This window comes from Centrocercus urophasianus, unplaced genomic scaffold, assembly GCF_019232065.1.
Source record: "Centrocercus urophasianus isolate 14NV4802_14NV808 unplaced genomic scaffold, USGS_Curo_1.0 seq_28, whole genome shotgun sequence".
Lineage (NCBI taxonomy): Eukaryota > Metazoa > Chordata > Aves > Galliformes > Phasianidae > Centrocercus > Centrocercus urophasianus.
The window spans coordinates 8,115,790-8,128,921 of NW_024884844.1; the positions used below are offsets into that span (position 1 = coordinate 8,115,790).

The 13,132-nt window shown below is 36.9% G+C and overlaps 1 protein-coding gene across 4 annotated transcripts in view; it reads left to right on the plus strand.

Annotated features, from left to right (window-relative positions):
- Positions 1-13,132, plus strand: part of MGAT5 (alpha-1,6-mannosylglycoprotein 6-beta-N-acetylglucosaminyltransferase) — a 115,370-nt gene that overhangs the window by 47,155 nt on the left and 55,083 nt on the right. For all 4 annotated transcript variants that reach the window (XM_042827096.1, XM_042827097.1, XM_042827098.1 and 1 more), the window contains 3 exons: positions 580-747; positions 9,783-9,859; positions 11,088-11,177. In XM_042827096.1, the coding sequence (XP_042683030.1) occupies positions 580-747; positions 9,783-9,859; positions 11,088-11,177 (335 nt within the window). The remainder of the gene's footprint in view (positions 1-579; positions 748-9,782; positions 9,860-11,087; positions 11,178-13,132) is intronic.

Below are 13,132 nucleotides of genomic sequence, written 5' to 3' on the forward strand. Positions count from 1 at the left end.
CTTCATTTCTCTTTTTTCCTTTCTACTTGATGCTTAATTTGAAATGTCCAGCTGATTTTTGTAGATTGGATGGGCAGTTTTGCAAAAACTGAATGATTGGGGATGTGCTTTTGCAGTAGAGTCAAGTTCTTTTGTTTTTCTTAGGACATTCCAATCAGAGAGGGTATGGTGTGTCTCTAGGTAAAGTGAAGATGTTTATATAGAGCTCCAGAATGACACCTGAAGGCAGATGATGGGTGCTTATAAGTAAAATGCAGACGTTCATTGCTGTTTAAGTAACTTATTATTACTTGAACTATCAGAAAACATGTTTTTTTTTTCTGATTTTCCTGTTTTTATCCCACTTACATTCATATTTCTCCTTGAATGTAGGATACATCTGTGAGTTGTACTGTGCTTTATAAAGTACATAGAAAGACCAGTTACACATCATGGAAAGCTTGTATCTAAGGCCAAGCAAAATAGGGAGCAATAGTGCACTGATAAAGTGCAGATGTGTGTGTATATTCCAGTCTCAATCTCATATCTATTTTTGATAGCGTGCATTCGTTATTAAGCAGTCAAACTTTTCATTTGTAGATTTGAAGAAAACACTTGCAGTCTTGCTGGATAATATCTTGCAGCGTATTGGGAAACTGGAGTCCAAAGTGGAAAATCTTGTGCTTAATGGAACAGGAGCAAACTCTACCAACAATACTACCACTCCAGCTCCCAGCTTAGGAGCAGTCGAAAAGCTTAATGTAGCAGGTGGGTATAGCAAAATCTGTATTTTCTGTTTCTATGCTGTGTGTTTTTTCAGTTGCAGGTATTTGAAATGTCTTACAAAGCAAAATTGAAAAGTCTAAGCCAAATCAATTACACTCAATAGCACTGATCTTTTACAAGCTCTGAGAAGACTTTCTGTGGTAACTTGCAGAAAATAATGTTCTCTGCCAGCCAGGGATAGTCTACTTTATTAATAGTAAATATTTCATAGTTTAAAGTGATCGTATGTTAGAAGTCAGGCCAACGTAAGTCTTGCCTGCGCTTGGCTTTCCTAGCAAAATAAATACTAATCTTGAGGGACTGTGTTCAGATATTGTAAAATGGAGTAGATGTAAGCTTTGGTAGGGAAATGCCATTGTCAGGACGTCAGGGAGAGTGGTTGTGAAATGATGACACGATTAAAGCATGCCAGCAGACCTAAATGTTCACTTCTCTATCCTGTTCTGTTCATACTAGGATATTCAACACCTACTGTCTCTCAGTGAGAGAGGTCTTCTCTGTCTCACTTGCCAAATAATGTAGAAGTACGCTTATAGGAATTTAGCAAGCCCTTTGCATTCATTTTATAATACTGTTTACCTTGCAGTAACTATTTTTTCCCGAGTCTTCAGTCTTCATTAGGCTGAAGACAGATTAGAAACTGAAGAAATTTCGCACTTGGAGAGTGCTGTCAGAGTAAACCATGTTGCTAGTACAAGGAATACACCACTACGTCTTAATCGTCAGAATGCGAGCTAGTATAATATTGCTATAGATTCAAAATTATAAATAATCATCCAAGGTCATTTTTTGACAACAGAGAGATTTGATGCTGTTATTTCAGTAGATTTGAAGATAAGTGATAGAAGTAAACTCTTGTTATTGCTTCCTCATTTGTAAGCAAAGAACCGTGATTTTTGTCTGACCAGAAAACACATTTAATCAGTGCTTAGGACAAATGAATTTGGTTGTTATTGTAGTCGACAACTATCACAGTTTTGATACTCACAAGCAAATTTTAAGAAGCTTGGTAGAAGTTCTCAGACTTCTGTATCTACGTAGCTTTTTGTTGCCTGGGGCTTGGTCTGTGGCAGAGAGCACTATTTACCTTTTTAGAGTTTTAAGTTTTGACTTTTGATGCCCTACATTTGAAATGTCTGAATTATCTGTAGTGAATAGCAAGAGCAGAAAAACTTTTAAGAGACAGCTACTTAAGTTTTGATTACATATTGTTCTGGTGCCTGTTTGGATGATGTCACTGTTCAGGTATCTCCAGGATGGGTAGCACTGATGGCTTATCCTTGTGTATTTGCTGGTTAAAGTGCTTGTATTTGTCCACTTGAAGCAAAAAATGGAGGCACTTCCAAATGGAAGTGAAAATTTTGTTTCTACTTCTGTCTTCACAGTTGTTTCCTGGAAGTAACAAACTCTAGAAGTTACGTAGTTACTGCATGGAATTCCAAAAATAAACTTAGTAAATAAATGTTGCAATTGCTGATCTTACGTATTGCTGACGCATTGATTAATTTAGAAAATAAAAAAGACTTTTTTTTTATCTGCAAGCTGGGAGGAACAGAAAAATGATTAGTGGGCATTTCTCCTTCCAAAGCCTGTCCTCAAGTGGTATCTTTTTTAGATACATGCCTGAAATTCAGAAAACAATTGTAAGAACAATTGTAAGTTTTTAAATGCTGGGCAGAGGAGCATGAGAATGGAAGTATTCTAGTTTAGTTTCTGAGTCCAGTAACTAGAATTAGTCTGGGTTGGTTTTTTTTTAGTTGATTTTTATCAGACTGTAATAAACATGACAAGAATGTAGCTATGACTCAGATTTATGGATTGCACAACTCCGTATATTAAGGCAGATTAAGGCACTGCCAATTGGACCACATTGGAATTCCTTTTTTTGTTTTTAATTTTCCACAATGTCCATACAGACAACCAGAATGGCAGTACAGAAATAGAATTCCATTCATCGTATTAAAATGTATGTTTGTCTTCCTCCTGTTTTTTAGCCTAGATGCAAGTTTGTGTTTGAGTATGTGAGTAGTCCACACAGTGCTGGAGAGGACGTGTTTTGAGAAATAGTTGCCAGTTGCAGTTGCTGAAAAAGTAGTTGAAAAATCATCCTGTTTAAACCCGCTGCAGTGCTTCTCAAAGAGCTGAGATCAGAGGATATTTAATTTTGCCCATACACCCGTTGACTGTAAGATATCTGTTGGTCCAGGAAAGTTCTTATGTGTAACTGAGAAACTTGCAGGGTTGCTTCTAATGCACTACGTGTAAGCTGAAGTTACCACGTTCTCTTGATGTTGAATCTGTTATCTTTCTAGTGGGGGAAAAAAAAAAAAGCCCTACAAATTTTCTATGTGCTTTTCTAATATTCTTTTGTGGGTATACATATCCAGATGTTGAATGGTCCTAGCAGGTGCCTGAACAGCTCTGCAGTGTTTGTTAGTGGGCAGCAGGTGCCTGTAATTCTTCTATGACAGGGTTAATAAAGACATACACAGACCTTACAACCTCAAATATGAAGAAACAGACAGAAAAGGTCATCTGAATCATATAAATGAGGAGAGACCTAATACATAATCTTGCTGCTTTTTTTTAGCTACTTTTGAAACAACTGGAACTACTGTATGAGATTATTTGAAGGGCAACTGAAGGTCATATTGAGCTTTTATCAGCTTCTTCCTTAGGTTTTCTTGGAAAGTAAGTGATAGTATGAGTATGAAAATGATGAAGTAGGTGAATTTGTTTAGGAAGAGATAAAACATCCAGTATCTTGGCAACAAAGATTCAATATAAAATATAATAAACCAGTGTTCAACAAACAATGTAGCCTGTGTATCTAATGTAAGATAATGTGAGCCACAGAGTCCAGAGGTCCAGATGGTTGTTGAACTGGGAGGATTTACAACTTGGTGTATTATGCAAAAAATAATTACATCATAAAATTATCGTTACCTCATAACTGATTGAGCAGTGCTTTCTGTGAAGGAGCCTGTCAATGAAGGAAAAAGAATGCAGTTTTGAACATTTATCTGTCTTTATTTTAGGATTAGTAATACAACCAGAACCTGAATTAAATCTGCCTAGCAGCACCCTTAGTGGCTCTTGATCTCTTGTAACAGCAGCCCAATAGAATTGTTTGTGGCTTCCTAAAACAGTTTTGATCAGTCCTTTAGCCTATGCTTTGACCACGGGAGCCTGAATTTATGTGATAGATATTACTTGGCACAGAGCCCATGAGTTTTAGTACAGCAGTCTCATTATCATGCTTAAACCCAAGATAGGCTGCTGTTTGGACATTATTTAACATAAGTAAAATGTATGCTTTGAGCAATATTTATAACTGTACTTTAGGGCAGATGTACAAACAATTTAGGAATAGCACTGAGGGTTTAAAATCTAGGGGCCATGTGGAATTAGCAGTTCATCACTTTCTGAAAGTCTCTTATCAGTTGTGCTCTCTATTTGGCAAGGCATAGAGAAATGTAGTTGTGTTCTATTGTTTTTGTTTTGCTTTTTTTTCATTGTTCCACCTCTGGCTGTCAAATGTGCTGTAGAATTGAGACAGCAGTGGTGAAATCTGCAGCAGAAGATATCACTTCATAGTGATGTGTGAAGTTCTTGGCGTGTTAAATGATCTGAGGAAAATCCATCTGGATTATACTTCTGCATGATAAGAAGGTGGTAACGGTGGGAGGAAATGTTGAGGATTTAGCAAGGACTGTAGCTTGGCTCCCTCTGAAGTAGGTAAATTCGAGCTTATGTTTGATTCATTCTTCAGTTCTCTAAATTTAGAGACCAGAATCTCTCTCTTCCCCTTTGGATTTTTAGACAACTTATATTGTTTACTTACATGTAGAATGTCCTGACTATTCACTTCTATATTTTGTTTAGGATTATTATTTGTAGTGTGTTGCTACATCTGGTTTCTTTCTCTTAATTTTGTAGAATCTTTCGTTGAGAAGTCAGGTTTGATGATTGGACTTAAATGATCTTAGTGGGCTCTTCCAACCTGAGTGATACCGTGATTCTAGGAGCAAACTAGTTTCTTTTTCTTTTGGTTTGAGTGAGAGGATAATGAAGCAGGAGCACTTTCTGTCTCAAATACTTTTAATCCTAATCCAAAAGGAGTTGAGTATGGGATCTCTACTTGAGGATGATGTGAGCTGATGGACTGCATGGATGATGTTAAAAAGCAAAGCTGTGTAGCAGATTGTGTAGGAGTTTGTATTTCTTTTTTTTTCCCCTTCTTAGGTCCTTGTCTAAAATTACAAGCATGCTTTCCTTGTTCTTCTTTCTTCCTCAAAAATGTCAAGCAAGCTTGTTGATTTGACCCTGACAATTTTCAACTGCTTTTTCAGAATCTCAGATTTGTGGAAGAGTAAAATGTTAACAGAGGTGTTTACAAGACTTCAGCTGGTCACTGACAGATGCAATGAAATCTTTTTTTCTTTCTATCTCCTCTACTTTCATTCAAAAAAACTTGGACAAAAGCTTTAGAGAGATTTGGTAGCCATCTTCTCTGGTTTTGAGACAAATAATATTTTCTTGTTTACATAAGCAGGTACCAATCTAAACATAGGTGCATAGCAGAAAAGAGTTTTTCTCACATTTAAACAGGAAGCCTTGAGACACTGCCAATAATAACAAGCTAGGTAAATCTTAAATTACTGTTTCTAAGATGATAAAATAGAAATGGATAAATGTGAAATCATTGCACTTTCAAGCAGAGCTTCTCCACAGCGCAGCTTCTGTTGCAGCTGAGAGGTTGGATCTATGTGACAGGCAGAAGATCAACTTCTTTTAGGCAGTTTGGTTTTTGACATTAGGGCTTTTCTATGATAAACTGTTGTTCAGCTTGATGGCTTTGTAGGATAGAATTCCACTAAGCATATTTTATCACGTAAGACAATCTCCGTGCACAAAAATAATCAAAGAGTCTGCCCTATTTTCTTCATGGGATTTTTTTCTGATAAGCAGTATGTGAGTTTTGTGTGATGTAGGTTTTGTTGTTAGCTGTGAACCCTTGCTCTGTACTTCAGATAGCTGAGTCTAATTTAAGGAAACTGTTACAATTCCTCATTCTTTAGAGTGCTGCTAAACAATAATGGTATTAATAATGAATATGCATGCTACAAAACATTTTTTAAAACAAAGCTATTGACTTGAAGTAAGGGTGAAGGTACTCTGCGACCATTGTCCTTGCTGTACTTCTGTGCATGTTCAGTAAAAGAACAAATGTTTTTTGTAATTGTCACTATCTTAGATGGTATAATAGCACTGAAAGCTATGCCGGTCTGGTTGTTTACAAAGTGTTCTTTTGCACTGAAAAATATGATTTAGGAAGATCTTAAGTGTGTCTTTGATCCCATAAAAATAGCAAATGAAAGTTAATGTCAAATTCCCCCTACTTCCCCTTTGAACATGGTTGGTTCTTGGAGAGCTGTTGCACTACTCAAAAAAGGAGAATATTTTCACTGTATCTATTCATAGCTTCCAGAGCATTTCTAGCTTATGCATGAACATGTTCTGATGTATAGGCTGTTGAATTCTCTTTAGCAACTCGAGTGACTTTAAAGATGTTAAGACTAATTTGGCTGCAGACTTGAGTGTTTGTCATCTAAGAGATGATGGCATGGATGCCTGTCAGATATCTGGCACCTTTGTGAACATGTAGCAAGGCAGACTGACAAGTCAGTTTCAGCAATGCTGAAAACAGGCATTTTTATTTAATGTTACTATGGTGAAAAGAATGTTTGTGTTTTCATGCACTTCATCCTGCGTGCTTTGGGGTGACGTGCTGAAGGCTTCTAGGTGGGAAGGAAGAATCGGATAACTTCATGATCAGTTGATTTATTTCTATGGCTCTTTCCAGTGAACTTTGTTATGCACAGGAGAGGTTTGTTTAACTGTCTGCAACTCTACCTTATCCCATAGTTCTGTGCTTGCAGAGACAAACTTCAAAAAAAAAAAAAAAAAAAAAAAAAAAGCCCAAGTATTGCTGCTTGTTCTGAATTTCCAATGCTGTCCTCTTAAGAGCACCACAGAGGGCTTTTCTTCAGTTAAAATAGCAGGTACAATATTATCCATGGTGCTGCATTGAAAACCAAACTAGTCCTCACAAAACATCATGGTGTACCGGATGTAATAGGATGTGGGCTGCACTGATTCTTATAGCCAAGATTATAGCTTTCTTGAGGTAATGCTTTGCTGAGACTCATATTTATTGTGCCTTATCCATTGTATTCTTTTTTCACACAGCATATAATAGCAAGCAGCTTTTCCCACTTTTCTGTCAGTTTGCTTCCTGCAAATCCAACAGCACATGGAGCTAAGGAGAATTGTGTGTTTTCAAGCCTCACCATTACAGCACAGTGCAATGACAGTGCAGAGGACCACACATGACTATTTTCCACTGCAGTGCTAAGCTGTATTAGTAATGCTGAAAGGGGCTGTTAGTGGTCCCCTGGGCTGCATTTTGATTAACCACTTGACTGCTACTTGAAATTTCCTAACATTGCATCGATTTCAGTAGTGTTAATGGAACACAGCAGCACAGCTGGTGTGAGGATGGACTAGCAGTAGGAAAGTTAATTTTCTCTAAATCATACCAATGCTTTTGCTACTGAAGATTCTAAAATGTTAGTAGGAAGCATTTTGTGCTCTGCATTTAAAATTATTGTAACCTTTCGTTGATTTCTTTGAATGCATTGATAGCTCGTTCAGCTCACACTGCAAATTCTCTCTCTTACCAGCTGGAGAGGAAAATATGAGTTAAATTCAGAATGTGTTAATTAGAGGAGAAGGGAAGGGAGATCTTGCACAAACAAAAAAGCCTTTAACTGCAGTGTTGCTTCTAACCTTAAATGCCAGATTTCTGGACAGACAGAGAAGCAAAAAGAAGATTACGTGAATTGAAGTAAGAACAGTAAGTTTATTGATTGATCAAAAGCGGAAAAAAGAGAGATGATTACTCTGTCCTTTTGATACTAAGGAGAATTCTGCTGATGTGAAAACTGACAGGAACGCTTTGAGTTGAGGCATTATCTGTGCTAGAGATAATCACGGGGTTTTTTTATATGCTTTTTTTTTTTTTTTTTTTTTCTCTAGTCTAGGAATGAGGGTTTGGGCCTCAATATTCCTAAGTGTACAAGCTTCTGTGTCATGTCAAATTCTTTAGATGTTTGTATTCTCTGAAGAATGAAGAGTTGGTCCTTAGAAGGCAAGATAGGCTGCTGGTATCACGGTCTGCAAGTTCAGTACTGTTGTGGCTTTTTTATTTGTTTTAACTAATAGAACTATTTTAAAACTTAGGACAAATGAAATACCTACCAAGCAATAATCACTATTGAATAACTATTCTTTTGAGTCTTTGTTTCTATTAATTGTAACTATTATTAAGCTTGCTATCTTTATGAATTTTTTCCAGTCTTTCTGACTGTATGACAGAAAGAACAGCACAAAAATTCTTACGCCTCTCATAAAATTCTTCCTTTGAAGGCTGTGCGTGTAGCAAAGGGACAAAACATGTATGTAGCACTCAGTGATCCTGCTTTTTACTGTTCTGTTAGTGAGTGATTAGCAAGCAAACAAAAAATCATTTTCCTATTACAGTTTGCTCTTTGAGCCATAGTTTTCTCTTGGGGGCTATGAAGCTTCAGTAAAACAAACAACTCCTGACGTTGTGATTAGTTGTGAGAGCAATGAAGGTCTGTACCTGTGAAGTGATGTTCAAATAGCGCAACGTCAGAGGCGTGTGACTTTACCCAATCTCTCTTTACTCATGCACAGCAACGAAGGAGAAGTACCTTTTCTGGTGCAAGGTCAGGTGGCTTAGCTTAGATCTGCCAAGTCAGTCATGTGGACGTGCCAGACTTTGCACTGAAATAACTCATAGTTGTTCACAAGTTCAGTTTCATTTGCTGTGCACCAGCAATCTCTGATGCAGAGCTGTTAATCTTTAAACAGCTGCAGACATTTGCGAAGTGAACACATGGCTGCTGTCTGAACATCAGGATGGATTTGCAATGATGCATTGAGTGTCTCAGGACCTCACTTAATAGAGCGCTGCGTTAAAAAGCATCTGTGAGCTCAGATTTATAATGTGCTCACATTCTTGTTTTCAGTTTGTCAATCCATTGACTTTCAATGTACTAATGTGTTAGGGGGATGCTTAATAATTCCCTGTCAGTAAGAATTAAGTTGGGTTCGAAACACCTCAGTGTCTGTGGAATGGAAATTGATGTCGTGACTCAAAGCTTACGAGAAAGAATTGTCTTATCTAGTATTGTTCTGTACTGATTTGACAGTTCTTGTGTTTCTAACTGTTGGCTTGAAGTTCCAAGCTTTGGCTGGAAAGAGGCCTTGTAATTTGCGTTTTAATTGCTATAAATCCTAATTAAGGATAAAAATCTAAGTAATTTCTTAAATACTGTTTTCCATCAAAAATAGCATTTATGTCAGACTTAATGGTGTGTTTTTCCACGTTGGAAACAACCCATTACTTCTATCTAGATTTGGAAGATCAAGATGTGTAGATAAGCATCTCTGCTGTTCCATTTGCTTCGTGCTCTCTTTGTAATCTATCTGAAAATATGCATTGCTGGTACCTTCTTGAGATGGTCCCAAATTTCCGTGGAATACATAAGATATACTCACATCTGGTTCCAGTCAAAGGAGAAAGCTCTAACAGTAGCAAGGATGGTGGAAGCCTGGGAACAAAGCAGGAGTAAGCTTATGTGGCAGTATGGGCACACTGAGCTACACATGCTGGGAAATAGTGCCTAACCCTACACTTCTGATAGCTTACAAGGATGTTTACTCTGTTTCCAACTGTAGTTCAAAACAGATAACGTAGTAATGTAGTAAGGATGAGTAAAGGAGCTGTCTTCTGAGTTTTAATGTCATAACAAATGCTACATAGTAAGATTCTTCAGCTGTGTCTGGATGTGGATTCTTCAAAGGAGGGATTCATTAGGCTGTTAAAACTGTGAAATGAAGTTGAGTTGTGGTCTGTTTCTCTCTAGATCTCATAAATGGAGCCCAAGAACAGTGTGAATTGCCTCCTATGGATGGTTTTCCTCACTGTGAAGGGAAAATAAAGGTAACTGTGAGCTGTTTTTAATTTGTTACATTTATTTTGTTAAAAACTGAATATCTGTTGCAAGAAGTCACTACTCAGTGGTGTAAAGGAAGAAAAGTTGAGTCAAAAAGATGATGTTTAGGAGCACACGTCACTACAAGACTTAGAACTTAGGCTCCCAGCAGAGAAGTTGTTCCATTTCCAAACAGAAATCCATTGTCTTGTTCATGATGATATCTATCAATTCACCCTAAAACTTCATTTAGATGGAAAGCTTTAAAAAAATAGTTAAAAATAAATGTAAATAAAACAAGATCATTCCATTCTGGTTTGAGGATATACATCTAATTCTCTGTAAATCATACATTTTACTAGTATTGCAGTTGGAAAGACTAAATGTGGAAAATCATCAGACATCCACTGGAAAAGAAAAATAATAAACTTACAAAAATTGGCCTTTTTTTTTTTTCCAAACATTTCAACAAATGTAAAGAGACTGTGGTTAATAGTTGGACTAAAAGGAAAATTGCTGGATGTTCACATATAATTATCAAGTATTACTTTTTTTTTTACTGAAGGTGTACACAACTGGAGAATTCCATGCAGAGTTTTGTTACCTTTTTTTCTGTCAATAAAAACTCTTTGACTCATATTTTTTTTTTTTTTTTTGGGGGGGTGGGGGGGAGGGTTTCAGTTTTTAATTTTTTTTTAAAGATAATCTCTAACTGTTGATTCTGTGGCCTGTGTTTTGGTCCATTTTCACATACTGGATGTGAAGTGGCTATGTAATACATCATTCAGCTGCTAAAATAAGACTGTAAATGAATCATTTGCTGCTTCAGAAATGTCAGATTCTTGCCAGAATCAGGCAGATTCCAATCTTTTTAATTCAGACAGCCTGTTACATTCCAGAGCAGCTGTAACAGGGCAATAGGAGTCAACTCCAGCCACACCCACATGTGTGAATCCTTGAATATATTTTCTTTTTGATATTTGCTTCTGTTTGCATGGTTATCACTTTGTATAAACCATATTCAAATTTGGTATGTAATTACTTCCCCAGTGTAGTTGAATGCTGACATGCAGCATGCTGCAAAATATTCCTAAACTTCCTTTTGGTTATGTCGTTTTTGTTTGTTTGGATATAGTGACTCACAGCTTTCCTCTGTTATTTTTGACTTCAGTGTGAAATAGTGTAATTTAGAGTTGGTGCTTAACCCTAACAGACTGTATCTTTGTTTTGTTTCAGTGGATGAAAGATATGTGGCGATCGGATCCCTGTTATGCAAGTTATGGTGTAGATGGGTCCACATGCTCCTTTTTTATTTACCTCAGTGAGGTCAGTAATTCTTTTGTCCATCTAAGGGGAACATTAGATGCCTCCATAGTTTTTGGAAACTATTTGCAAGCAATTTCTCAAAACAAATCATGATTTTCTTCAGAAAACAATTAGAACAGAATTATTAAAAGTGTTGCTATTTTTCTTAGATCCTCCAGGTGTTTCTAACATGGAGAATCTTAATATTTATAGCTGAATTGGTGTAAACAGCGACTGTTCAGTGAGTTTTCACTAGACATCCTGTGTAACTGAAGAATGAAGCTTTATCTGTGTAGCTCCTGAGGTAGCAATAGACAGGAATATTAGGGGAATTGTTTGGAATGTGAAATTTGGAAAGTGAAACAAGTTAGAAGCTATTAACAGAAAATAATAACCCCCAAAAGTCATTATCTGCAAATTCACTCGAAAATAATGTTGGTTAAAATTTTTGGTGTCTGTCCTAGTTTGGTACACAGCTGAGTAGGGGGCTTGCCCTTAAACTTTGGTTTGCTTGTTTCTCGAGGATTTCCTGTTTCCTGAATATTTGTTCTCCAAGGTGAAATTTTATTGAGTTTTTCTGTGGGCTCAGTTACCAGCTTGTGGTGTATGTGCCAGAAATAATCAGGTGTATTTGGTCACTTGACCCTTTCCTTCTTATTAGTAAAATTTTGCTAACTTACAGCAATGGTTCTGGGTAATAGTATAGATACATGGTGAATTTCTACCTGTAGACAAGTTGGAGAACTAATGTGGTTGTAGAACTGTGAAATTGCTTTAATTGTGTAGCTACTGCAAGATTTGGGGGGAAATAGGTTGAGTTCTTAAATTCTGTATCTGAGATTACAACAGTAAGTCTTTTGTTTAAGTAACTCGGTTGTAGTGAAAGCAGATTCTGTTTGGTTACTCATTTAATGGTAGCTGAACTTCTCAAGGCATTGCTTTAAGCAGAAGTAGTAGTTATGCATATCTAAACACCTATCCAAAGGAACAAAACATGCTGCCTTTACCTGCAAATTTGACTCACTCCAGTGCTAACACTTTGTGTTAATTTTTGGGCTGTGAAGCTAGGATAGAGAAGTCACAGGATTACTGTTTTATTTACTTTATTTATTATAGAAGTGGAATGTACAGTTTCATAATCATCTGAAGTTGATCTAAGTTTCTACTGAAAGGTTATGTTTTAGTGAAGTTGCATTTCTGTCAGTATTATGAAGTTGCAGTGTACTGTCAACCAGCTGATGCTTCATGTTTTTAATGCAGATGTATCTTAGAAGTGAGGGTACCTGTCAACTGAATGTGAGAATCTGATGCTCTTAAATGACAAATTAAATATTTTATATTCTTGTGACAGTATTTTCTGTGACAATCTTCTCTGATCATCAGTTTTGAAAACTCTGTTGATGCTGTTAGTCTTTTTCATAATTGATATTTCGGCTCATCCTCATGGTGAAATGTGAGTAGATATTGATCCTGATGCTTCTTATGTTTCAGAATGTCAATTTTGCTTGTACAGATGCAGATAACCACCATTCAGGTGCATCATTTTCATTGCTGTTTTCAGTCCTAAATGAAGTGCTTCAGCTTTCCAAAAAGGGTGCTGAGTATAGAGCTTCATGTTAGATAGCATGATGTAACTGTGTTAGAAACATGATATCTTCCTATATACATAAGCACTTGTTCTTTCACATACAAATGAAAATTCTGAAGGTATGGTGCAAGTTGTGAACTCTTTTTTGCCCCAGTCTTGTTCTTCAATTTTTATTGCAAGTGGTAGCTGTTACTGTTCCAGTAGCCAGGACCTAATCATAGAATCATAGAATCACCAAGTTGGAAAAGACCTAAAAGATCACCCAGTCCAATTGTTCACCTATTCCCAATAGCTCCCACTAAACCATGTCCCTCAACACAACATCCAGCCTTTCCTTGAACACCCCCAGGGTCGGTGATTCCACCACCTCCCTGGGCATCCATTGCAG